The following is a 27,038-nucleotide window of genomic DNA, read 5'->3' as shown; positions in this document are numbered from 1 at the left end:
GTAAAACTTTGGGGCTCAATTTTCTTTGTATTAATTAAATAAATAAGTGGCAGTTAGTCATCTTTATGAAAACCTGCTACCCGGTGGCTACCTATAGGAATGCACATACCAATATATGTTTATTTGTTTGTTTGTTTTAAAGTTGATTTATACAGAACACAGTATTTTTTTAAATGTAAAAATAAATGTCAGATTAGATTCTGTAATTAATTACTTTGAACATGATGAAATATCTCACAGAAAAACTCTTCAGCTACCTAGTTCTAAATAAGGCAGAGTGAAAAATCTTTAATAAACATAATGCATCTACTAACCCCTGAGGAAATGTATTTTGAGATCCACCAACATCTGATATGGTTAATTCACCTGAAATCAGGGTTTCCCCTAAACATTCTCTTTCTACCAATCTAGCAAAGTCCTCACTAGCTATGCTGAACAATAATGATCCGCCGGCAAAGTATTAAAAATGAATGCAATTAAATATAAAAATGTCTGCACAGTTGCATTACTTACTTCCTTATTTCTGAAAAGACTTGACTGAAATTACACTTTATGCAGAGGCTAGATTCTTTCTGTCTCCTTAAACTAGGTAGGGATAAACCATGACAGTAATTTCCATTACTAACACCAAGGTAAACTTTTCCTCAGATTACAAATAATTAAGTATTGAGGCACAATCCAATTGCATCTTGATTAAATTATTTTGAGCAAAAGGCAGTGAAGACCAATGGGGGAGAACCCCTACTTAAATTGCATCCCAAACTGTTTACCCTACAAATTCAGAATTGTTTGGCAATAGATGAGTATTTGCAGTTTTTTTCTCATTGAAACAGAACAGAGAAAATATGCTAGAAATTACTTTCACATTTGCTTTGCTTTGGTAACACTTACTAATGTCTATACAGTCATTTAATCTCAACTGGGAGATCCTGAGTGAATATCCCCCTATGGGAACAGTTTGGAGGGGGGTGGATTTACCTCCATCAATCACTCAGTGCATAATCCTATCCCTTCCCAGTTGCTGGGGCTGGCAGGATCTCGCCTTTGGCCAGACGGACGCCTTCACTCTTTGTTGGCTCTTAGCTATTTTACAAAAGAGATAACTTGCAAACTTGGCTCCACAAGTCAAGACACAAAAGCAAGATCTCAATTTACAAATTATCACTGAAATCCCCAGAAACATCTGAAATCACAAAATCTCTTCCCTTGTCAGTTTCCTTCTCGCTTCTGAAACAGCAATGGCCTTACCAAGCACCCACTGCCAGTAATCCCTGTCTCTGAAAAGACTTGTTTTTAATTCTCAACTCACCTCTGACATGTGGTTGACTATACTTTCCTTTCAAAGCAGTGAGGCTAAGCCCTGTGCAAATAAGTGATCGCAGGACCTACGCCTTCTTAATTGAAATCTGCCTGCTGCAAAATGTCTAAACATCAAAGGCAGGTTGCTTGGTTAGCTCTGGAGCTGGCTGGGCAAAAAGTTTAGAAAAAGACAAGAAAACAAATATAAACCAAAGCGGGGGGGGGGGGGGGGAGGGGTTAACTGTGATCAAGGCACAAAGGGTGTATGTGTGTGGCGTAGGGAGGGGGGGAAATCATTCCCCTTATCCAGAGCAATATAATGCAATATAAAGCAGAATCAATCTTAATATTCACAACACAGTCAATACCCCAGTGCTTAGCTGTCAGCAGAAACTGAAGTGGAGTCCTGATAGCAAGGAAACCTTTGGACATTAAGCAGCATAATTTACTGAGAACTATGCACTTTTGGGTTTCTTAGTTAAGATTCACTGTGATTTAATGTTTGATGTCTTATTCTGTAGTCATATGTATTTTTTTTGTCTTCAGACTGCAATTGAGAACTATAATTTTCAAGAATAACTAAAAAGGTAGCATACAGATTTTTTTTAAAGTTAGTCAGACCTTAATAATGCTCTCGCTTCTCATAATATTACATACAATACTTTTCAAAATCCTCCCCTCTAAAAAGTGACTAATTTTTCTCCACTTAAAGTCAGTGGGGTCAAAGAATATACACACAAGCTGTTATAAAGTTTCAATGTGTCTTAACAATATATCTTAACAAAATTAGTTTGTCAACACTTTTGGGAAGAAAAATTCTGGTCTTTAAAATATTATTGCATCAAAAAAATTAAGACTTTGCTGTGCTCCCTACAAACAAATATTGGCAGAAAGCATTCTACCACTTTTACACTCTTAACTTCACTCTGTACAGTCTAGTTGTTAATGCTCTTGTATCCTCAGCATCAACAGCATTTTTGTTCTGTTTTCTCTTAAAATGTGATGCATCCAGACAGAATGGTATATTTAGATGTGTTAATGCTTACAAAGTTTACTGATCCCTTTAACATGTTCTGTATTATATGAAGAAATATTTTGTATAGCACATTAATATATATGATTAATGTTTGTACAGCACTTGAAAGATGAAAAGTGCTATATAAATGGTAAGTGTTATTGTTATAAGAAAAATATTATATATCTAGGTTAAACCCCTAATGCACTTTTAACCTGAATGTTTAGAACAAGCTCAAGAACTAGAATTCTAAATAATACACTGTTAAAATGGGTATTACATTTTGTTACCACCTGAAATGCTCTTTTCAAAATCTTAACTATAAATATATAAAAGTATATGCTACTAACTTGCTTCTACCCTTTTTTAGTCCATATTATTGAAATACATCTTCTAGAAAACTTCAGGGGTGTTTTTTGGTATAATTTTTTGTCTACAGATATATGGATATGAATAGCAATATCTACAGACAGAAATACTCGTGTACATATATAACCCTCACAATGTAAATGTATATAAAAATAAATGCATTATATACAACACCGTACATCCGTATGTATGTGAACATGTGTGGACATATTTATACACAGATACACACACATCCTTTAGCATTTCTTAAGACTACAGTTAATTTCCTACATAATGTACTAGTTTGAATCTGTCAACTGAATGTGTCCAATAACATATATTCTGCTAATTGCACAGAGAAACAATAAGGTGGCCCGAGTCAAACAGAAAGTTGCCGGCTATGTTTTCTCCCTTGCTCTCTACTCTGCATTGCAATTGGCTTCTCCAGTCTCACATTGCTCCTTTAAGAAATTGACATACAAACAAGACAGAGAGAGGGGGAGAGAGCCTGGTTGCTCGGTGTTACTTCCCTGATTGCAGCCAGAGGGGGAATTTACTCTGTGGACGGTGACACACGATCATTTTCATCTACATTTCATTTTACATCGGGATTATGAATTGTAAAATTTGCTCCAGATTTATTACATTCTCCCCTCCCCTCCTCTTCCCTCCCAAGATCTGAAGCAGGAAAGGAGGCAATGATCAAAGATGGCTGCGGCGCCTAAAGCAGCTCGCAGAATCTAAGCTTGGAGAAGTAGTGCAATGTTTACCTATGGGGAGTTCGATTTAAAGCCACGTTACTCCTGGTCTCTTACCTGTTTTCTCTTTGATTTCACACAGGACACTGAACAGAGCAGGCTTCATTCGGTGGCAGTTCAGTGCATGCTTTCTGAAAAACAGATAGGAAAAAACAAGTGTATTAACAAAAGCTATTTGATAATATGGCGTCTTTCCACACTAAAATGATTTAATTGTGGCTCTGCATTTCACTGTTAATATATTCCATGGAAAGTAATAGGAAGCAAAGTTAATTACAAGTGACAAGGAATCTTTGGCTACAGCTTTTGGCTGCGAGTGGGGGAGGTACATATTTGCCCTGTAGACTACCAGGCAACATAATCATATTGTGTGCAAAGTAGCAAACATTAAGAAGAAATGTGAGGATATTTAAATTCAGGGACAAGAGGCGCAAATAAAAGGGAGTTTCAAATGCCTTCTCTCATTTATCACCAAAGCAGGGACTTGGTGACAAGTAAAAGATCCAGGTAGCCCCAGCCTGCCTGCCACTTGCAGACTTGTGACACTCACAGAAGTTTGGTTTTAAAGCCATGTTTAAAAGGTTTCTTTTCATCTGTTTATTTTTAAGTCAAATTAGCTTTATGTAAATTCACTGGTATACTAAGTGTATAAATCAAAGCCTGTCTCGAGTACTTTCCATTCCTCTACATTAGAACTGATTTGTTACAGGGGAGAACTTCCAGAGTTCATATTCTTTGTTTTGTATTTACTGTGATTTCAAACATTGAGGGTTTTCTCCCTGAAGCAATATCTTGTCAGCTTTGTAATTCATCTGCCACCACTTCAGGGGCAGGAGAGAAGGAAAGAAAAAAAGTTACACTTCTTAACAAGAAATCAAAGTCTCCCGAAGAACAAATATTGCGGGATGGTGATTTTTAAATGAGTGTCAACCAGATAGTGTCTAAAGACATGGAAATGGAAATGGGAATATCTGAGCAACAGCCTTCCACGCATAGGTGTAAATAAAATGGAACAGAAAACAATGGTACAAGCATCACATATTTATATTTTACAAATAATTAATAGCAACTTTGATTTTGCCTTTGCTGATTGCAATTTCTCCTACAGTATTAAGTTGCTCTAATTGTGAGACGCCCGGTCTCTGCAGAGGAGCAGGAGGGAGAGAAACAAAAACCACACACACACACAAAAAGACAAGGTTTAATTAGACGAAACCAACTTTGCTTGTGCCTCATCCAGGCTTTGGTCAGTGATGGTCATGATCTGATGGAGGATGTCTCCGATGTCCTGCTTTCTGCCGTCGCCGTCTGCCCCTTCATGTCCATGGGGAGGAGGCAGAGCCATCCCCCCCTGCACCGAGTGGCCAGCCAGGTTCACACCGGCCAGAGTCTGCAACATCCTGGACTGATCATCCATACCTCCTACCGCAGCCCAATCAATGCACTTTCAGAGATAGCAGCAGGAGAAACGGCGAAAACAGCCTCACAATCAGAGGAAGGAGGTTTGTGCTTAGAAAAGAAAATGCAAATAAATCTCTTGTAGTCAATTTCAGTTCCTGTTTGTTGTTATTTTGCTATCGCAAATTAAAAAAAAAAATCAGTATTTAGTATTTCACCGGATCTCAGTTGTTTATTCCACTCTCTTCTTTCCAATGCAGTAAATCACTCCCTTCTTTAGTTACAATCTTCTTTCATCATAATTATGATATTTGTGGCTTGAATAAATGAGTTGATGAGGTTTCTTTGCAGTTTTCTCTCCCTCGTACAATCTTCCTTCAAAGCTTTTTTCTTTCTCTCTTCTTCTTTTTTATTTTTATTGTTGCTTTTTATGTCTTTCCTCCACTTGTCCAAAAAAAATCTTCTTCGCAAAAAAAAAAGACAAATTAAAAAAAAAAAAAAAACACAAAAAACTTGCTTTCAAATCCTTAAAAAGTTAGGAGGGTGGCAAACAGCAAAAACCACAACAAACCAAGCAAACACCCCCATCCCCAAATTGCAACATTAAAAAAAGCCCAAGAAAACACAAACACAGATGAAAAAAATTAATTGCCCTCCCCCCCAAAAAATAACAAATGATCCCAAGTCTGTACAATGGGGGCAAAATTGCAGCTATCAAAAGTTTGAACTTGTGCAAAGAAAAGAGCGGAAATAAAGGGGAAAGAACTGTAAAAAAATTAATTACACACTCTCTGCAAAGCAATGTGCAAAAATATCAGCCAGCTGGAATTTATGAGCCCAGCAGCCCAGTGACTGTGTGTGTTTTATGTTGTTTGATGGCCGCTTTGGTGAGGGATTGACAGTCTGCCAATGCCACTCACTCACCCTGCAGACGTGTCACCCTGTGAAGGAGGAGAGAGGCAGAGAGAGCGCGCGAGCGAGGGGACGTGGGAGCCAGGCGGAGCCACGCCCCCTGCCCTCCCCTTCCCCCTCCCCTTCTGAGAGAGAGAGAGAGACCGGGGGAGCTAGGCTGAGGCGCTCCCCCTGCTGCTCCTGAGAGAGACCGGGGCACCCAGCCGGAGCCACGCCCCCTCCCGACAGGAGCGACCCGAGAATCCTGGCGGAGACCACGCCCCTCTGCTCCCCTCCCCACTAACTCCTCCCTCCCTCCACCCCATCTCTGCTTCACTGACTCCCCCCATTGACCCCCAACGCCCTCCCAGTGTCCTGTCACCCCAATCCTTCACTGACCCCCTCCCAGTGTCTGTCACCCCCAACCCCCTCCACTGACCCCCCTCCCAGTGTCTGTCACCCCCATTGACCCCCAACCCCCTCCCAGTGTCCTGACACCCCAACCCCCTCCACTGATCCCCCTCCCAGTGTCTGTCACCCCCATTGACCCCCCAACCCCCTCCCAGTGTCCTGTCACCCCAACCCCCTCCACTGACCCCCCTCCCAGTGTCTGTCACTCCCCATTGACCCCCAACCCCTCCCAGTGTCTGTCACCCCAAACCTTCACTGACCCCCTCCCAGTGTCCTGTCACCCCCAACCCCCTCCACTGACCCCCTCCCAGTGTCTGTCACCCCCATTGACCCCCCAACCCCCTCCCAGTGTCTGTCACCCCAATCCTTCACTGACCCCCCCAGTGTCCTGTCACACCCAACCCCCTCCACTGAGCCCCCTCCCAATATCTGTCACCCCCCAACCCCCCACACTGACCCCCTCTCCCAGTGTCTGTCACCCCCAATCCCCGCCACTGGTCCCCCTCCCAGTGTCCTGTCACTCCCCAACCCCCCCACTCACCCCCCTCCCAGTGTCTGTCACCCCCCATTGATCCCCCAATCCCCTCGCAGTGTCTGTCACCCCCAACCCTTCACTGACCCCCTCCCAGTGTCCTGTCACCCCCAATCCCCACCACTGGTCCCCCTCCCAGTGTCCTGTCACTCCCCAACCCCCCCACTCACCCCCTCCCACTGTCCTGTCACCCCCCAACCCTCCACTGACCCCCCCAGTGTCCTGTCACCCCAACCCCCTCCTCTGACCCCCCCTCCCAGTGTCTGTCACCCCCCATTGACCCCCCATCCCCTCCCAGTGTCTGTCACCCCAAACCTTCACTGACCCCCTCCCAGTGTCCTGTCACCCCCAACCCCCTCCACTGACCCCCCTCCCAATATCTGTCACCCCCAATCACCCCCACTGGTCCCCCTCCCAGTGTCCTGTCACCCCAACCCCCCACACTGACCCCCTCCCAGTGTCTGTCACCCCCCATTGATCCCCCAACCCCCTCCCAGTGTCTGTCACCCCCCAACCCTTCACTGACCCCCCCAGTGTCCTGTCACCCCCAACCCCCTCCACTGACCCCCCTCCCAATATCTGTCACCCCCCAACCCCTCACACTGACCCTCCTTCCAGTGTCCTGTCACCCCCCCAACCCTCCAGTGTCTGTCACCCCCAACCTCCTCACTGGCCCCACCTCCTAGTGTCCTGTCACCCTCCAGCCCCCTCCACTGACCCTCCCACCCACCCCCAGTGTCCTGTCACCCCAAACACTGACCCTCCCTCCCAGTGTCTGTCACACCCAACCCCCCACACTGACCCTCCCAGTGCCCTGTCACCCCCCAGCTCTCGCCACTGACCCTCCCTCTCACCCCTCCCAGTGTTCTGTCACCCCTCCCAACCCTCCCACACAATGACCCAACACCAGCCCCCCCAACACTGACCCTCCCTTGCACCCCTCCCCGTGTCCTGTCACCTCCCCAGCCTCTCCACACTGACCCTCCGTCCGCACCCTACCAATGTCCTGTCACCTCCCAAACCCCGCACTGACTCTCCCACCCCTCCCAGTGTCCTGTTACCCCCCCAATTCCCCACACTGACCTGCCCTCCCGGTGTCATGTCACCCCCCAATCCTCCCACACTGACCATCTCTCCTACCCCTCCTACTGTCCTGTCGCCTCCCCAGCCCTCCCTCCTCCTCCCAGTGTCCTGTCACCCCCCAATCCCCTCAACTAACCAACCCTCCTACTGTCCTGTCACCTCCCCAGCCCTCCCCCACACTGACCATCCCTCCCTCCCCCTCCCAGTGTCCTGTCACCTCCCTCAGCCCTCCCCCACACTGACCATCCTTCCCTCCCCCTCCCAGTGTCCTATCACCCCCCCAGTCCTCCCACACTGACCTTTCCTCCCCCTCCCAGTGTCCTGTCACCTCTCTCAGCCCTCCCCTACACTGACCCACCCTCTCCTAGTGTCCTGTCACCCCCCAGTCCTCCCACACTGACCCTCTCTCCCCCTCCCAGTGTCCTGTCACCTCCCTCAGCCCTCCCCTACACTGACCCACCCTCTCCCAGTGTCCTGTCACCTCCCTCAGCCCTCCCCCACACTGACCATCCCTCCCTCCCCCTCCCAGTGTCCTATCACCCCCCCAGTCCTCCCACACTGACCTTTCCTCCCCCTCAGCCCTCCCCCACACTGACTATCCCCCTACAGGTACCTCCCCATAGTGTCATCTCCCTCCTCCATCACACTCTCCCCTCTAGGTCCCGCCCTCCCCCAGGTAAATCCCACCCAGTCCTCACCACGCCCCTTTCCAAACGCCCCGCCCCTTATCAGGCTGCACGCCCCGCCCCTTATCAGGCTGCAAGCCCCGCCCTTTGGGGCGTGGCCTCCATCGCGGCATGTGGTCTCTCTGGACTCCCGCTGGGCAGGTCCAACTAAAGCTTCTCCCGGGGGTCACGCTGCAGCGCCGCCGCGGCCAGCGGGGCCCGAGCCGCTCCGAGCACTCGAGGGTGGCGCCTTTCCAACAAGCTGCCAATTCGCCGCCCAATCAGAGCGGGCCTGAGACAGCACACTGCCAATCAGAACGCGCGGGGCGGGGCCCATTCCGCCGTGCGCTCGAGGCCTGCCCCTTCCCTGCGAAACTTGGGATTGGCGTGTTCGAACCGTCACGTGGCAGGGGGCGAAGGGCGCTGCTGTCCCGCCTCTCTGTTACTATGGCAACAGTTCAGCTGTGCTGGGGGCTCGCTACTCTCTATCCGCGCCGCAGCTGCTGCTGGCCTTGCCGTGAGAGGGTCGCCTGCTCCCCCCCCGCATTGGGGCTCTGGCCAGTGGGGTGCCCAGCTCCCCCCCACCCCCTGTCCTTGGGGCTCAGGCCAGAGGGTGCCCAGCTCCCCCTTAGCCCCCCATCCTTGGGGCTCTGGCCAGTGGGGTGCCCAGCTCCCCCCCACCCCCTGTCCTTGGGGCTCAGGCCGGTGGGGTGCCCGGCTCCCCCTTAGCCCCCCCATCATTGGGGCTCAGGCCAGAGGGTGCCCAGCTCCCCCTCACCCCCCATCCTTGGGGCTCAGGCCAGTGGGCTCCCCCTTAGCCCCCCCATCATTGGGGTTCAGGATGCCCAGCTCCGCATGCTGAACCCCCCCATCCTTGGGGCTCTGGCCCGTGGGATGCCGCACTCAAGCTCCCCCCTCTGTCCTTGGGGTTCAGGACCCATAGGGTGGCTGGCTCCCCCTTTCCCTCACTAGTGATGAATCAGGGTTAGTTGCAGACCCTATGGTTGTCACAGGTGCCGTTGGCCCTCCCACCCCTCCTTTTCTGGCTTCCCAGTCTCTCCCTGCTTGGCCCAACCCTTGGCCGTACCAAGAGACTGGGCCAGTTTCCTTGTTGGGACTAACTTTGAAAATTGACCCCACCAGCCTGAAAATCCCACTAATGCCTGGAAATGGGCTTTGTGCCATAGACCTTGACCTCACAGATGCTCATAGGTCTGCTGGAACCATATGGCCCCACTGACATAGAAGGGGTGCTCTACAAAACATTACTCTGCCTTTTCTCTGTCCTTGGCAAATACAATCCTGCCCTGCTCATATCCATTCAAAATGCAGCTGCAAAGATCATTTTTCCTAGATTGTCACTTTGATCATGTCACCCCTTTGAATCCCTCCATTGGTACCCTCTTCTCTATCAAATCAAACATAAGCTACTTGTCTTCATTTTCAAGGTCCTTCATGGCTTATCCCCATCCTACCCATCATTTCTCATTCACTATCAAGATGTCAACTCCACCTTGCTCATTGACACCAGCCTCCATTGTCCACTTGTTAAATTTTAAAACAAGTACCTTTGTGCCTTTGCCAGTGCTGCCCCTCAACCTTGGGAGGATCTCTCTGCAAACATCCACCAAGCAACCGCATTAACTTCCTAAAACTCACCTTTGCCACGATGCCTACAAAAATGTGAACAGTAGTTAGGCCACTGGTGCTCTGAAACCAGTCAGTCGTATTGACCAGTATTGTCTCATTGTTTCCTTGTATTCCCCTATGTGTCACTATCCATCTGTGGCCTCTTGTCTTATGCTTCGATTGTAAGTTCTTGGGGACAGAGACTACCTTTTATTATGTTTGTACAGCACCAAGCACAAAAGGGTTGTGGTCCATGACTAGGGATCATTGCTGCTATGGTAATACAAATAATAAATAATATGTGCCAGCTGCTCATGTACAGATTATAATAATTACAATTTGTTGCAACAATTGTTCATTATCTTTTCTTAAATACTTTTCTTCTATATCATATGTAATGTGTTTTTCAGTTACATTCAACTATGTGGAAAGTTTGAAGGGAGTAGCAAACCGTATCTGAGGTGAGGGATCCAAATCTTTTTATGACCTATAATTCGAACAGTTGGGCTAGATAAACTGGCTTTTGGCCTGCACTGCTTGCTCCCTCAACTATGGAGAAGACTGTGTGTGCGCCAGGGTTGTTAAAAAATCAACAGGTATTTACAGCACGGTCACATAGGGAATCTATAGTAAAGCTGGGAATAGAACCCAGATCTCTTCTCAGAAACCTATTTAAAATTTGTGCCTACCTCACTTTTCTTTATAATAATTAATCTGAAAGGAGTTTTATAAAAATGAATATCCTTTATTACTTGTAGTGTATTTGTCATTTGTTTTATTATATTAGATACCATTTGTGATACTTTTAAATTTGTTTTTCCTATTTAAATAATTGTATTTGAATTTTGCTGCAGTTATTGTATAGCATATTTAATTCTAATATTTATGAACATTTTAGTTGAAAAATATTTTGTTTACTATTATTATTGCCACTTTTAAAATATTACACAGAAAATATATTCCAGTGCACATTAGTAAATAAATTATGCTTGTAATTTCTAGTGCATTTTTAATTATAAATTCATCCATGTCTCCCTTTATTTATGATAGTGATCCTCTGTATTGCAATACAGTATATATTATCAGAGACACTGTTAATTACAAGTATCAGGGGGTAGCCGTGTTAGTCTGTATCTACAAAAACAACAAGGAGTCTGGTGGCACCTTAAAGACTAACAGATTTATTTGGGCATAAGCTTTCGTGAGTTAAAACCTCACTTCTTCGGATGCATAGAGTGCACTCTATGCATCCGAAGAAGTGAGGTTTTAACTCACGAAAGCTTATGCCCAAATAAATCTGTTAGTCTTTAAGGTGCCACCAGACTCCTTGTTGTTTTTGTTAATTACAGATTCTTGGACATTGCATTTGACAATGTTTTTTTTACAAATCAGATTCCTGGTATATTTTAAGTATTATTATCAGCAACTAATGTGTGTATTAGCACTCAAAGTGTGAACTGACCCATAAACAGCAGTGTAATGTCCACATTCTATATATAGAATCAGTGAGGCACAATAGGCTGTGTGTTATAGCTTGTTGTGCACTTCAAGTGTGTCAGAATGGATCCCCCGAAAAGCAAATTATTCCCAGCAATGCCCATTTCTTCTAGTTAAAGGCTGGCAGGCAGAACTGAAGTAGTTATCACCTGTGGAATAGTTTTTTAAAGAAAGTGATGAAAGCTGTCACTTGGGATATTTAAAACTGATCTGGACAAAGTCCTGGAGAATAGACCGTAATTCACAGTGTAATTAGGTGCACTGGAAGAAGTAGAGGTTCTAGGTCATACAGCACACAAAAACCCAACTGCTCATTGGGATGGGTCTCCCTGAGCTCATTGTGTCCTGTGCACTGATCCCCATACTGGCTCCATGTACCTTTTTACTGCCAATTGAAGATATTAGTCCTAATAAGTATATCAAATATTCAGGACCAACTTGATCAGCAAATACATCTTCACTCAATATACAGTCAGGCCTGGTCTACAGTTAAAAAGTTTTGTAGGTATAACTATATTGATTAGGAGTGTGAAACCACCCCTAACTGACATAGCTATGCCAGCAAAAGCCCTAGTGTTGACACATTAAAATACAGTGCAACCTCAGAGTTATGAACACCAGAGTTATGTCAGCCAATGACACACCTCATTTGGAATCGGAAGTACACAATCAGGCAGCATCAGAGAAAAAAATATAGTACGGTACTATGTTAAAAGTATGTTTAAACTATGTTAAACTACTAAAAAATAAAGGGAAAGTTTTAAAAAAAGATTTGACCAGGTAACGAAAGTGTTTTTGTACTTGTTTCATTTAAATTAAGATGGTTAAAAACCCAGCATTTTTCTTATGCATAGTAAAATTTCAAAGCTGTATTAAGTCAATTTCAGTTGTACACTTTTGAAAGAACAACCATAACGTTTTGTTCAGAGTTTAGGAACATTTTAGAGTTATGAACAACCTCCATTCAAAAGGGGTTTGTAACTCTGAGGTTATACTGTAGTCCTTTTGCTGGTATAGCTTATTTTGGTTGAAGAACTGATACAAAGAATACAAGCAAAATAAATCTTTTGGCTGTATAAGTTGTGTCTTCACTTCCTCTACCAGCAAACCCTTTCTAGGGTAGACAAGGGATCTGACATCTGCACTTCTCTACAGAGAAGTGCCCACAAAGCCCAAAATGAACCACCTGAAAACCAAAGACTGAAGGATGTAAAATGAGTTTGGATTGGCCTGATCTCCTCTAGAGAGTCTGACCATGTTCAAGACACATTGCAAAACCATCCTTTTTTACAAGTTTTGCCACAATAACCCTAGATTAATGTGTGACAGAAAGTAAGAAACGAATAACAAAATATATCCAGAGTAAATCCTCTTTTATCATGACAGGGACAACAGAAAATTAACAAAGTGCATGCAGAATCTCACAGTGCATATGTAATTTACATGGGAAGTCATGATCAGTTATTTTGATAGGTACTATAGAAAATCCCAGCAAGATTTTCACACCTTCCCCTGAAGCATCTGATTGTGGTCGCTGTTGGAGGCAATATACTGAACCAGGTGGACCCCAGGTCCAATGCAGGGTGGCAAGTCCTGTGTTCCCCGGAGAGATAGGTATTGAAAACCCCACTAAATGAAATCTGTATCCTGTTTCCAAGGTGGGTGCAAGATCATTCTAAAGACACACATTTCTTGGCTGTCTTTGTTGGTTCTTTCTGATGCCAATTTTTTGTGTGCAAATTATGACAGCTGGCACTTGCCATAGAGTCACCCATGTGTTCTCCAGATTCCTTGTCTCTTTGTTCTAGCCCGTGGAACACTAGCCCCTGTAGGAGCTGCAGGTATTTCGGCACCGAGAGACGCAGATAACCACCCGGCAGGATGTACACACCCACCTACACAGGTACGGCGGCAAACTCCCTCTGTGGCCCCCAGTCAGTGCTACCTGCACATCTAGCACCCGAACACGTGGCCATCTGCCCGGAGCGGCCGAGGGGACAGGGCTAATCAGGGGCTATGCGGGGCTAGTCCCTAGCACCCCGCCGCAGAGCCAGCAGGCGAGGGGGCTCAGCGGCGATCGCGGCTCGCCCAGGCCGCGCGGACACCACGCGCTACCAGCGCAGGCGCATGCCCACTGCGCAACATCCCCCCCGCCGGCATGTGCACATGCTTTCCTGACCTCCGTCACTTCCGGCGGGAGGTTGTGTTTCCGGGTTAGCGTGCCCATACCGCTACCTGGTGTCGGCGGAGTCGGTGCGGCCCCGGAAGCGGCCCCGCCGGCGGGGGCAGGACGAGGGACCCCGCCCCACAGGAGTTGTAGCGCCCGCGAGGCCTGTAAGTGGGGAAGGGTCCCGGGTCCCAGCTGCGCCCCGCTCCCCGGACTCAGGCAGGCTGCCCCGGGGATGAGCGCGGCTCTGTGCTGGGGCACGCCGCGTCCCACAGCCCGAGCCCGGGGGCTGCGGCTCGCCGCCTGCTGGGCCCTGCGAAGAGCTGGGTCGCGCCTCTTTCCCCGCCCCCAGGCCCCTAGACCCTGCGCCCCTGCCGGCATTGAGGGCAGCACCCGGAGTCCGGAGCCCTAGTCTCCGTCTGCCCCCACCCCTCGAACAGCTAGAGCCCGGCTGGGAACCCAGAGCGCTCCTCCGCCAAGCGTCAGACACCAGCCCCTTCCCGGAGCTGGACTGAGCCCAGGAGTCCTACCTCCCAGCCTGCTCCCCGTCCCGCTTTGACCAGGCCATAGCATGCTGCTTTGCAGGAGTCCTACCTCCCAGCCTGCTCCCCGTCCCGCTTTGACCAGCCCATAACATGCTGCTTTGCAGGAGTCCTACCTCCCAGCCTGCTCCCCGTCCCGCTTTGACCAGCCCATAACATGCTGCTTTGCAGGAGTCCTACCTCCCAGCCTGCTCCCCGTCCCGCTTTGACCAGCCCATAACATGCTGCTTTGCTAAGGGCATTTGGCACCTCGTTGAAGGCAGAAAAAGAAATGTGACAAATATCTATAGTTCGTACAATCCTTCTGTTTCTCCTTATCTCTCATCAGAGCTTTGTTAGCAGAGATTATTGTACATTGCCACATTTCTGACTTCATTATCTTCACAGTATGATACTCAATAAGATATTTACAAATATTTTGCATCACGTTTCATTAAAATTAAACGGAGTGAAAATGAATGAACAAAGTATAGTTAATGATACATTAGCATGGTTTTTAGTGCACATGTTCTGTTGCTAATTCACAAGTCTGTAATTGACAATGGGTCTTCACTTGTGTGAGTTAGTGAGATTCTTCTGTATAATCGTTCATTTATTTCTCTGAATAAAAGTCTTGCTAAATTCATGGGCTACAGGAAACCAGTATTCTACCTTTATGATATTTGAGAGACTTATGTGAATATATCAGTCCTGTACATCTACAAATTAGTATTGTTGATATAGAGAACTTTGTTTGTAGCCCTTTAGGGTAGGTAAAATACACTTAAAACACAAATTTTTTTGCAAGGACTTCGTTGAAATTGCACAAATAAGTATAGTAGAGGTAATGGACAAGAAGCTATAGTTGGGGTAAACAGTGTAGCTCAAATGGGCTTCTAAGAATTGATTTGAAAGGGGAAAACAGGTGATGATCTGTTGGGGCATGTGGCAAAAGCTCTGGACTCAGGCACGTTATAGCAATTGAGATACTGTTGACAGGCTTTGGCTCAGATACTGATTTTCTGGTTCCCATAAGCAAGTACAATGGACCTGATGTCCTGGGATAATACAGTAAGTTACATTCCTCTGTGTTCTGCTATTACCATTTCATATTAACATTATCACTTTCCTGCTGCGTGAGCTTCTTTGATTTGGATCCCCAGTCTCCAAGATGCTACTCTGGTTGTATAGGGTGCTTGCAGTGTGACCCTTTAAAGTGATTCCATTCTTCCTTATTTGCTGATTCATTGCCTTGTTTTCTGACACACATGAGAAGGGTTGCCAGCCAACTGCAGTGCTCATATACTGTAGGAATTCCAGTGTGGGAGAGAGGGTGGTATATTTTGTGATTGAGACAAAGGTAAGGTTTGGTATTAGTGTTGTTAAACTCATCCCTGGTTGTCATCTAGACCAGGAATAACATAGTCTGGATGCCCCAAATGGTTCATCTTGTCATTTAGTTTTCAGACAGTTGTCAAGTAAACTGTTTTCAGTTTAGCTTACCTTTTACTTCGGTCCTGTCTATACACAGACTGGAACCAAAATAACTAAATTGGTTGTAATTAAAACCTCCCATTATTTTAGTACAAATCTGTGTGTTGACACTTCTTTTGGATTGAGTGTGTACTGTTTTGATGTAGTCCACAATAAGAGTCTATACACAGATTTGCTCTGAAGTAACAAAAGGTGTGAATTACAACCAGCTTTGAGTCACTACTTCTCATAGTCACACACAATCTGTTGATTACCTTAGCTCAGTGGTTCTCAAACTTTTGTACTGGTGACCCCTTTCACATAGCCTCTAAGTGCGACCCCCCTCATAAATTAAAAACACTTTTTTATATATTTAACACCATTATAAATGCTGGTTGCAAAGCGGGGTTTGAGGTAGAGGCTGACAGTTTGCGATCCTCCATGTAATAACCTCGTGACTCCGAGGGATCCTGACCCCCAGTTTGAGAACCCCTGCGCTAGCTGTTTATTTCAGCTGTGTGGCCTGTCTGCTCTAGGTTTCACTTTCAATAGTTCGGTTCTCTTGGAATGTGTTTGTATAGGAGTATGAGTGGCCCTTACAATAAAGATCTCATCACTAAGGTGTTTGTCAGAAGGATCTGTTTGTTATTTTCAATAAAACAAACTTTCCAAAGCCAGAAATTCTGGGGTGTAAGAACAAGACAAATGCCCAAGGGCCCTTGATACCTTAAATAACTGAAACAAGTTGATTTAAAAAAAAAATCAACACTGTGTTCAGTGCAGAAAAGCAAAAAGTCTTCACAGCCTTCCCCCAGTTCTGCTGATGCAAAGAACTCCTATTATCACCTTTTCATAATGGCAGTAAGTTTGCTGTGCTACATTTTACTAACACCAATTCTTTCAGTCTGTCTGATCTATATAGTCCATGTATCAGAGGTGTGGCTAATCCAGCCCTTTGATATTCTGCATTTTGATATTTCCCCAGTGTCTCTGCTAGCAAGCTTTCTCAAAACAAGGAATATACTGAAAAGGCCTCAATATTTGCTAATAACTGTCTTTACTGGTGCTGGTCTGTGGTATGTTTTTGTTCACATCTTTTGCTTGGTGCAGTGTTGTCCATAAGCCCAATTTTTTCACTCCAGAATTAATCATATGAAGCACGTCCATAACCTGTTTCCATCATGTGTTTTGAGAGGAAGTCCTGTCAAAAGTTAGTTCACAATTTTTTAAAAACTGAGACATGCTTTGGCACTGACCTTTCAGAAGCCTTGGGCTAATATCTCAGAAATTGAGGAAGAAGTAGGAAAAAAGAGATTGCTAGGGAGCTTTGAAAATTAAAAGGAGAAAGAAGAGATAGCTACAGTTAAACAATTATGAATCTGTCTGGTTACATTTGATATAGAGCCCAAAGGGCAATTATCTAAATAGTCATTTTCTTTGTGAATATGCAAACAAGTCATAAAGGGGTGCAAGGACTTCCACTCCCGTCGTGATGGGAGAGAAAAATGGTTATGGTCTATCTTGTCCAAAGTTTATTCAGTTTAATTTTGTCTAATATAAATGGGTACAAATTTTGATTTCTAAAATACTTGCTTTGGAATGAACTCCTGTTTTATAAGTAAATACTGTGGAATATAAAAATGAAGAAAATAAATCCTGAGCAGCTGTTCAAGATCTAATTTTGGATGACAGCAGTTCTAGCTTTGGAAGTAGAAATGATACAGGCAAACAGGATTAGAACCAGAGAGAGAAATTGGCAGGTAACTTTTTTTTTTTTAAGGGAGGGGAGAAAATCAGCATTTGGAACAAAGTGTGGTGATAGAAAAATGTTGAGATTAAATTCTGGTAATATACCTTGCCTACATACTGTGGATTTTATCATCTCTTTACCTTTAAGTGTATGCAGTGCAGTTAGTTTTATTCATAGCTAGATTTACAGTATTTGGAACAGGAATCTACATTTATGAATATGCTTTTACTGTTGATGTAGACAAAATGAACTATACCTTTAAAATGTGTTTTAGAGGTAATGTCCCTCTCAGTTCTCTAGGATCACATTTTTTAGTATTGAAATGTGATACTGTGGTGACAGAGACCTAGCCATAAAACTATGACTGATAGGGAGCAGTTATTTTGTGGTTGAAAACCAGTTAAACATTCCAAATGAAATTTACTTCCAGATATAAGGTATCTCGACCAAAGAAAAATTGGTAAACAGTCCTTAATGTGATTCTGCCACTATCTGGCAATTAAGTTTGTCTCCTTAGTTTTGTTAGAAAGGACCATAGGCAGATGAGAGATACAAGCCCCAATCCTACAGTCAGATCTTTAGAGGGGGCCATTGTCAGGTGAACCCAGTTGCAGGTCATTGTCAAGGAATAGTGAGGTTTGTTCAGGAAAAATGCAAATCATAGTCTACAAATTGAGTCCCTTGACAATTCTTCAAAGAACTTTGATGGAGATCTAAACTTTTTTAGATCTAATTTTATTTTTTTCAGTGGTGTACAGGCAAAGAGAAACATGTACTACTCTGGATTCTCCTTTTTTGTCCAGTGTAGGTTAGACTGAAGTGTGTACTATGTAAATGTTACAACACCATCACTTGTACACACAAATACCTTCCCACCTCACCCCCGCCCAAGCCCAAACGTCTACACTACAATTAAACATCCCGTTAGCCTGAGCCCTGTCAGCTGGCACAACCCAGCCGCAGGTTTTTAGTTGCTTGTAGTCATACCTATAGAGTTGAAGACCAGAAAGGACTACCAGACCATCTAGTCCAGTGGTTCTCAAACTGTGGGTCGAGACCTCAAAGTGGGTCACGACTCTTATTTTAATGGGGTCGCTAGGGCTGGCATTAGTCTTGGTAGGGCCCGGGGCTGAAGCCGAAGCCTGAGGGCTTCGGCCCTGGGTGGCAGTGCTCAGGTTACAGGCCCCTTGCCTGGGGCTGAAGCCCTTTGGTTTTGGCCCCCCTATCATCTGGGGCTGTGGGGTTTAGGTAGGCTCAGCCCCCTCCCCCCCACTCCCACCCCCGAGGTTGTGTAGTATATTTTGTTGTCAGAAGGGGGTCACGGTGCAATTAAGTTTGCAAACCTTTTTTAGTCTGACCTACTGCACGACAGAGGCCACTAATCCCCACTCAGTTACTCCTAAATTAAGCCCAATAACAAGGATTAGACTAAAATATCCCAGTCTTCAGGAGACTAAACCATTATGTGCCTCAAGCAGAGAACAGGAAGGAGTGGGGTTTACCAACACCCAAGGCCTCTGCAATGGAAGGTGGTGGAGGCGGCTGCAGATATAACACAGGCTCTATGCTTATCAATTCTATGTTTGAGATTATTGTTCTCACAGAATGGTGGTTATTGGGGGCCCTGGACTTGTCTCTTTCAGCACAGATCAGCATAGTAAGTGTGAAACTTATTAGAATAAATCTGCATGTAAAATCTGAAATTCTGCTAACAGTTTGCAAATTAAAGAAAAAATACAAAATATTCACTAGTAGTTCAAGACTATTAAATGGGAAGAAAGTAAAGAACTAGCAACAGGTATATAAAATATTTTAATGTACAAAAATCATGATTTAAATAACATTTATTTATGTTTTTAAATCATGATCATTAGCTATCATGGCTTAGCCTTGTGTTCTAGTTGGAGAGTAGGAGTCAGGACTCCTAGCTCCTTTTATTTTTATTTTTATTTTTATTTTTTTGCCTCCCACTTACTGTTAGGCTAGTCCCATCATCTTTTTGTGCCTTAGTTTCCCTTTTGCAAAGGGATATAATAATACATTAATGTAAGGAACACTGAGGCTTAGTTAGTGTCTGCAAAGCATTTTGCATATCTGTCTAGAGGATCTCCAAATATTGTTAAAGGACAGTGTCAACTTGAAAAATAACAGCACCATCTAAAACTGTTGTGCCTACTTTCGTTACAAGTAACTCCTCAGATTACTGTAATTGAAGAATGATAAAGGAAAATAATCAGTTTACGGAAGTGCTTTTCAATGGTCAAAGTATAGTCAGTTTCACTGTCTTGTTGATGCTGAATACCCACCCTTCCTCAAGTTCTGCAAAAGGGTGTTGATCATTAATAAAAGTTGCAATTTTTAAAAAGTGATTAAAAAACAGAATTGGAACATACTGTTTACAAAGGGCTGTAATTAAAACAATAACAAAAAAACCTGTGTCTTTAAATGCCAAAATGAACTAATGTGCTCTAGGTTTTTGCTGTTCTTGTCAACCCTAATGAGCATGTACTTTAAGGTTTCATCATATGTGGCTAGCGCAGTATGATTAGATAACTTTGTGAATGTGGAGTATGTACTCTTATACTTCTGTAGTAGCCAATATAAACAATTCAGTATAATCATGAATGTTCAAAATTAAGCAGTGTTTGAGCATATTTAGATTAGGCAAAAACCAGACAAGATGCCACTTTTGTAAACTGCTTCTGTCCAAACCATTCAGTACAATATCAGAATGAAAAATGACAACACTTTGTCATCTGTTCAAATTGATATTGCACTCTTTGCAGTGACAGCTGAAAAGGCCCACAGGTGCCATATAAAGAGGTGACCATGTTGTCATATTTCATTTAGGCATCCCTCTGCAAAGCCATAATTACCTAATTAGGTTGTTAATTAGGAGATTAGCATTTCACTATATTGATAGAATGCTCTTTGCAGGCATGAGTCTAGATACAGATTTGTCTGCTCTAATTTATAATCTCTGCATTTTTTATACATATTTATTTGCTTAAATCTTGAGGTGGGATAACTCAGCTTACCAAAGAAACAGTTTGTTTACAGTCAAATGAACCTTTGACAAGACCAAGAAACAAAGAGTGGAGGCAGGTTATGTGGATGTGCGCTCCAATTTTCTTTCTCTCCAAACCCCCCTACCTCCATGACACAGTAAATAAAATATTTAAAGTATTTCAGTTGGTATAATTTGCATCCTGATTACTCTGACAGCAAAAATAGAAGAATTCCAAACAGTCAGTAAATACAGAAATAAAATATTTTATGTAAAACAGATTTACATGTTCCTAAGCTAGCAAGGATTTTTAAAGGTACACCTCAACCCCGATAGAACGCTGTCCTCGGGAGCCAAAAAATCTTACCGCGTTATAGGTGAAACCGCGTTATAGCGAACTTGCTTTGGTCCGCTGGAGTGCGCAGCCCGTCCCCCCCAGCACTGCTTTACCGCGTTATATTCAAATTCATGTTATATCGGGTCACGTTATATCGGGGTAGAGGTGTATTTTTAATAAATGTTGCACTTGCATCATATTTTAAAAAAATCTAGTTTCTCTCATGAAAGCTCACCTTTTAAAACTACTTTAAATGGTGCCTTTAATTACGGTATTTTGTTAAAATATAGGTTTCAGAGTAGCAGCCGTGTTAGTCTGTATCTGCAAAAAGAACAATTCCATTCTATGCATCCGATGAAGGGGCTGTAGCCCACGAAAGCTTATGCTCAAATAAATTAGTCTCTAAGGTGCCACAAGTACTCCTGTTCTTTTTAAAATATAGTAACCAAAGGATTAGTGACAGCTTTTCTAACTAAATATTCAGTCTTAAATTTAGCTGAGTGTTTGAAACATTAACTTTTAGTTTTCATATGTGATTCTCCTCTCCATTATCCAGCACGTACAGGATTCTGTCTAGTATTCAAGTACTATATGTATCCTGTATAGTTTTCAAGTCTTTTGAATAATCATAGGGAGCTGTAATATTTGAATTTGGTACTTTTACCAGAGGCTGAAGAGTATAAAGAGGAAAGGTTGTTCCTGTACTGGTGAGAAAGTAGGTATCCCGCGCTGATTTTTCATAAGTGGAGGGAGAATTCACTGTGAAATTATTTTGGATTACCTGAACCAATAAACTATTGAAGTGCGTTCTCACCTTCCTGCCTCAGCCAATGTGCTGTTGGGGAAATGAATTCTGCTTTACTAATCTTTTTCTTTTTGTGTTGGCCTTTAAAATCACTTTAAAAAGCTGCAGTAAAATGGAGATTTTAAAGTCTAGGGATCAAGGAACGACTCAGGCCTACGATCATGTAATATTGTGTTGTTCCTTCCAGCCTGCTGCATTCTGAGAGTGAAGGAATTGTTTTATATACATGGCATACTTTCATACTTTGTAGAAGTTCTGTGATATTTCGAATTTGATTTTTTTCCTTTCAAATCTAATAGGGACTAATTCTTTATTACTTGATGATTGAACACAGTCAACTTAAAAATTACCCTTCTGTCTGAAAATTGCCTACAATTATTGAAACATAAAACAAATCAGAACAAAGAGAACATTTTTTTCTCTGTTCAATTTTACTTTTACAACAAAAGAGAAACTTTTTTTTAAAAAAAGGAAAATCACAAATTGGCAGAAGGACTGTGGCTGGGGTTGAATCTGAAACTACTTTTAACTTAACTTGAAACATGGACAATTACAACATATTATATTAAAACCACGAGAAATTTATTTGATAAGTGACACTTTAAAGGACTGGCTGTGTCTTCACAAATATTCTGGTTTTGTATGGACAATTTAGGAAGTTTAACTGCAGCATAACCATATTTGTTAAACTATTGAACTAAAATTGAGTTGTCCCATCCACTCAGAACTCAAAATATTTCCTGGTCCGCAACTGTATACTTATTTGTCAGTCCTATTGAGCTATGTACTCTGTCTAAGGCTTTTGTCTGAATAAAAATGGTATGGTTATTTTTCAACCATAGCGTATGACAATTTCTAATAATAATCCTTAATCATTTAGGGCATGGGGACTGCATGATAACTGTACAGTTATCTCAATAGTCCAACTGTGAATTTGCAAATCTATTCTGGCTACTATGAAATCCTCATCTGAGCTACTGCTCTCAGAACTCACCAAAAACATGTTCACAACAAACCTGGCTACCCTGACATCAGACCATTGCCCTGATGCTTTGTCTAATCCCAGATATACATTCAATTTAATTTTAAAAGTAATTTATCTTGCATAGGTCACTGGAGAGTAAGTCTTCCTGTGGGAGCAGGGAGATATTGAGAAAACCAGGGGTTAGGTGGGGAGGGTGACCATAATGTCAGCCGACTATTTGTGCAGCCATATAGATGGGGAATTCTCATGGCATTCACCCTCAGAAGGGTTCGTAGCCACACAGAGCTCAGAGGAAGGGAAAGGAAAACTCATTTTACCATAATTCAGTGTTGCCAGCTGCCATGATATTTGATATTTTTTCTCAAAGCCCCCAGCTGCTAGTCACGTGTTTATATGGGAATTTCAGTTTGCATTGGGGGAGAGGGGGGAGTTTCTAGCCCTCAGGTTTGCAGAGAGAAGCTCGAAATATCCCCTCACTGCATTCACAGGGGTAGAGGATTCTGACCAGATGGCTGGGAATGTAACGTGGGGTCGGTGGCGAGAGAATAGCCCAGAGCGCATGTGTGGTAAGATGGTGGCTGCCACATGACCCCACCCCCTTTCCCAGTCCTCTGTTTCTCCTTTGGCTGGGGCAGGAGGATGAGTCCAGGATGCTCCCCAACATCCTACCCCCACTGGTTTAAATTTACCCAGGCTTTTCAAAATCCCCTTGTTCTGGTTAGTTGCTCCACCCTCCAGCCCTTTAGTTGTAGCATAGGACCTGTGGGTTTTTTTATGATGCTGTGGATCTGACTGATGTCTCTTTTGGGATCTGGAAGGAATTTTTCCTGTTGGGCCAAATTGGCAAGAGGTCTGGTGGTTTGCTTTTTGTTTTGCTTTGTTTGCCTTCCTCACAGCATTATAGAGTTTCAGTTGGGTTGAATGCAATAGGATTTAAACGTTTTGAGTAAGGAAGGTTAAACTGTTAACTCATTGCAACTTGCGGCCAGTATCCAATGCAGGTAAAGGCTCAAAGGGCCAGCTCCCAGTGGTAAATGAGACCTGGGCTTTTGGCTGGTGGAACTTGCAGTTATATGAGGGGGGAGACCTGAAGTTTTTGTGGACTGAGGTGCCCACCAGCTTGGTGGCCTCTACGACACCATGCCCCGCAGTAGGGAGAAAAGAGAGAGGTTTCGCTGTTGAGCTGCATTGCAGGGTAGGCGGTGGAGGGTCTACCTTGAGTTATGGTGTGAATGGAGCCCAATAACCTGCACTGCAACCAGTTCCCGGTATGTAAAAACAGCAGGTGGGCATGTTGCACAACTACCAAGTGTAAAATTAATAAAGTTGTGTCTTAAATTCATCCCATATGTCTTTTATTCGTTCACCTGCATGTCTTGGTCAAACTTGAGTCTTAAAGGCTCCATCTTAGAATACAAATAAAAATAATTCAGAAATATATATATCATGTACATTTGAAGCAAATCTCCTCCTTTAGTGGGATCTGACTTATATTTGAAGATGGGGTTGACAGTACCGATAGCTTGAGAGTGCTTTTTTTGGTCTCAGAAATCTCTATACCCTGGACTTAAGAAAATCCTTGAGATGTGAGCCTTACGTCTCTGTACAACTTAGCTTTGGAGTCTGAGGTCTGTTTGACCCATAATACATTTAGTATCTCCTAAACAGATATCTAAATAAATACATAATTCTGTTACAAATATACTTTATTTAGAAACCGACATTTCGTTAACATTTTTAGAATAAAAGAGAAAAATTTCAAATCTGGATATATTTTGTAATTAGCTATTCTCTTGCCCAGGGATATTACACTAGTTTATCTTGGGGCCTGATAAAACTGCATTAGTTGAGGATCTCTCAGTGTTTTCATTATAAACTATTGTAAATGGGTATTTGTAGTTATGTATCTTTAAATTTCTCAGTGCTTTAACAAGACATGCAAACTTTCCATCCTTTTGCTGTTTTAAAAAAGAATTGTGTAATTAAGTAGGTGGTATCAAATTCAGGTAATAGTCCTGATCGAGCAGAGGAGCTTTAGCTTAGGGGTGGGGGATCGGGCAAGTGCACACATGTATTTTATAAAAACATTTGCTGTTCAGTGTTGTGCTTATCAGAATATTTTATGATGGATATAAATCTTAGTTTATCATGTGTAAACTTCAAATCACATCAGTTTGGATCTTGTATTGGAATTTGTTACGGCAGTGGCAAAATTTTAAATTTAATTTTTTTCCCCACCAAAAGAGAGACTTTTGACAGAACAGATTTTGGTTTGTGGTGGACTGCAGCATAAATAGTAAACGTTTTTCAGGATTTCCTGATTATGGTACAGACTAGCTCTCTGTTGATAGTTATTATTCTGCCTTCCTTAAAATGGGAACAGAAAGTGCTTTGATGGAGAAATTGAAAAGTTATTTAGTTTTGCTGTAGCTTCTAGAGGTGTCTGCAGTGTTATTCCATAACTAGTTTCTATTCATATCTGTAAATCAACAGCCCTACACTTTCTCCCTAACAGTATGTTAGATGCAATATTTTATGGTTGTGGAGACATCATATGTTACAATGCTATGCGAAATTGGCTCTTTAATACTTTTATATTGATATTAATAAGTCCAACCTTAGTGCAAACACAAAAACTGGCTCCTTAGTATTTAATTTTAGGGTAAGCTAACTGTTTATGATAGTAGAAATAATATTTTCTAATAAGAATTGTTACCTACTTTTTTTTTTGACAATGTCCTGTATAAACATAATTATTCTGCAACTAGGGTTATCATTAGTTCTCTATGTGCTTCACTCTGCAAAGATCTTTTGACATTAATGGTACACTTATCCCATTGGTTCCTGTGGAACTTTGTATTACAAAATTATTATTTTTCACGTTGCATAATATTTCAAAGTAATTTAGTGCTCTTGCATTCTTAGGAGTAAAAGCAGGTGCTTACAGGCAGTACAAGCAGTGACCTCTATAGTTGAGGATACCTAAATGTTTCCATTATAATAGGTCATTTTTAGTTGCTTACGGCTTTCTCAGAGTTTTACCACTTTGGCTGAAATTTGGTATTTGAGAAGTCCAAGAGCAAATTTTTCTGAATGTCACATCGAGCATGGAAAATGCAAACAATTAAGTTTTTCACTAAGAAAATTATTTTGGTTTCCTCTGAATAGCTCGAAACTTCTGGAGGCAGCAGTGGAACATTGGAATGTTGTGGGGTTGTATTCCTGACATTGTAGATGGCCACTGAAAACTAGATTTGATCTGGCTGAGTTATAAGGATTTAAAAGTTGCATGCACTGGATTATGTTAAACTCTCATTAGCTTTATCTCCCAAGCTTCAATTGATAGTGCGCATATGTAAAATGAGTGGAATACATGTCTCAGGATTTCATTGTATGTGCACGTGGGTGTGTAACAATGGAATAGAATTTCAGGTTTCAAAGACAGGATTGTGGAATATGATCTGTGAAGGTGTGCATGAATGGAGGTAGGACTTTCAAGGAGTACCATATGGGAAGACGTATGACCCCTTCAGAGCCCTGCCTTATTTCACCTCCAAGGAGCTCCTGTGTTCTCTTTTATGATATAGGTGAGGATGGAATGAGGCATGAACTCTCACCTCATCAATTGCACATATACTGTGCAGTGAAGGGTATCTCTATTGCTGTCAAGTAAATATAGTAGCATTTTTGAGTAATTTCATTGTTTAAAAATACCACCAGAAATTCAATACAAAATATTATATTAAAAGAACATTATGATGCCAAGAGCACCCAGAAGTCAGGAAGTGACACATTAAAGTTTCTAGCCCAAATTTAGATATATCCCTTTGTATATATGTATCCCTGTGTATGCACTAAGACACTGTGTTTTAAACATATGATTGCATAACATTTTTCCCCCAGGACCACTGCCGCATTCTGTGCACACTTTAGACAACTGAATGAGAGGGGGTTGTGCAGTGAATTGGTCTGGGATCCAGAGCATTCTGCCTTACTCCTTGTATATGCTGTTATAAATGAGGCTGATGTACAAAGCAACCTTATTTCATTCACTGTATAAACAGCATGCTGTGTCATAAATGCAGCAGTGGTCTACTGGAAGAAGCGTTGTTATGATAAAATCAGTGTACTGAGACCCAAGAATCAGACAGGAATCAGTTATATTCTTGACTTTGCATAGACTTCCTGTGCAACCTTGAGTAAGTCCCTCAGCCTCTTTGTAGCTCAGTTTTGCATCTGTTAAATGATGAAGATACTACTTAACTTCACAGGAATGTATGAGGATAAATTCATGAAGATTTGTGAGGTGCTTTAATACTACAATGATCAGACCCATAGAGAACCCTGGAGAGAAAGAGAAACTTCGTTCAGTGCATAGCTTGGATGGTGTGCACAGAGTGGGACATTGGGTCACACACTGAACAATAAAGTTAAAGAAAAGAAACTGCCTCATCACTGAGCAATGTG

At 43.0% G+C, this 27,038-nt stretch overlaps 2 protein-coding genes across 16 annotated transcripts in view; one reads left to right on the top strand and one right to left on the bottom strand.

The window, feature by feature from the left end:
• PBX3 (PBX homeobox 3) overlaps nt 1-14,293 on the bottom strand; it is a 167,477-nt gene extending 153,184 nt beyond the window's left edge. Inside the window, exons 1-2 of one of the 5 annotated variants that reach the window (XM_065572121.1) lie at nt 14,224-14,293; nt 3,478-3,551 (exon numbers count right to left, since the gene is read on the bottom strand). In XM_065572121.1, coding sequence (XP_065428193.1) covers nt 3,478-3,551; nt 14,224-14,261 — 112 coding nt within the window. In that variant the 5' untranslated portion in view covers nt 14,262-14,293. Of the gene's footprint in view, nt 1-3,477; nt 3,552-4,640; nt 5,913-14,223 lie in introns of those variants that run through there. The other 4 variants (XM_005279423.5, XM_005279422.4, XM_024109005.3 and 1 more) reach the window with 4 other exon arrangements.
• Nucleotides 13,713-27,038, top strand: part of MAPKAP1 (MAPK associated protein 1) — a 154,569-nt gene continuing 141,243 nt past the window's right edge. For all 11 annotated transcript variants that reach the window (XR_010593586.1, XR_010593585.1, XR_010593584.1 and 8 more), the window contains exon 1: nt 13,713-13,860. The gene's annotated coding sequence lies outside the window, so the exon portion shown is untranslated. The remainder of the gene's footprint in view (nt 13,861-27,038) is intronic.

The sequence above is a fragment of the Chrysemys picta genome, chromosome 18 (assembly GCF_011386835.1).
Source record: "Chrysemys picta bellii isolate R12L10 chromosome 18, ASM1138683v2, whole genome shotgun sequence".
In the NCBI taxonomy this organism is placed as follows: Eukaryota; Metazoa; Chordata; order Testudines; family Emydidae; genus Chrysemys; species Chrysemys picta.
The sequence above is the reverse complement of the archived record's forward strand: the minus strand, read 5'-3'. Positions and strand labels throughout refer to the sequence as shown.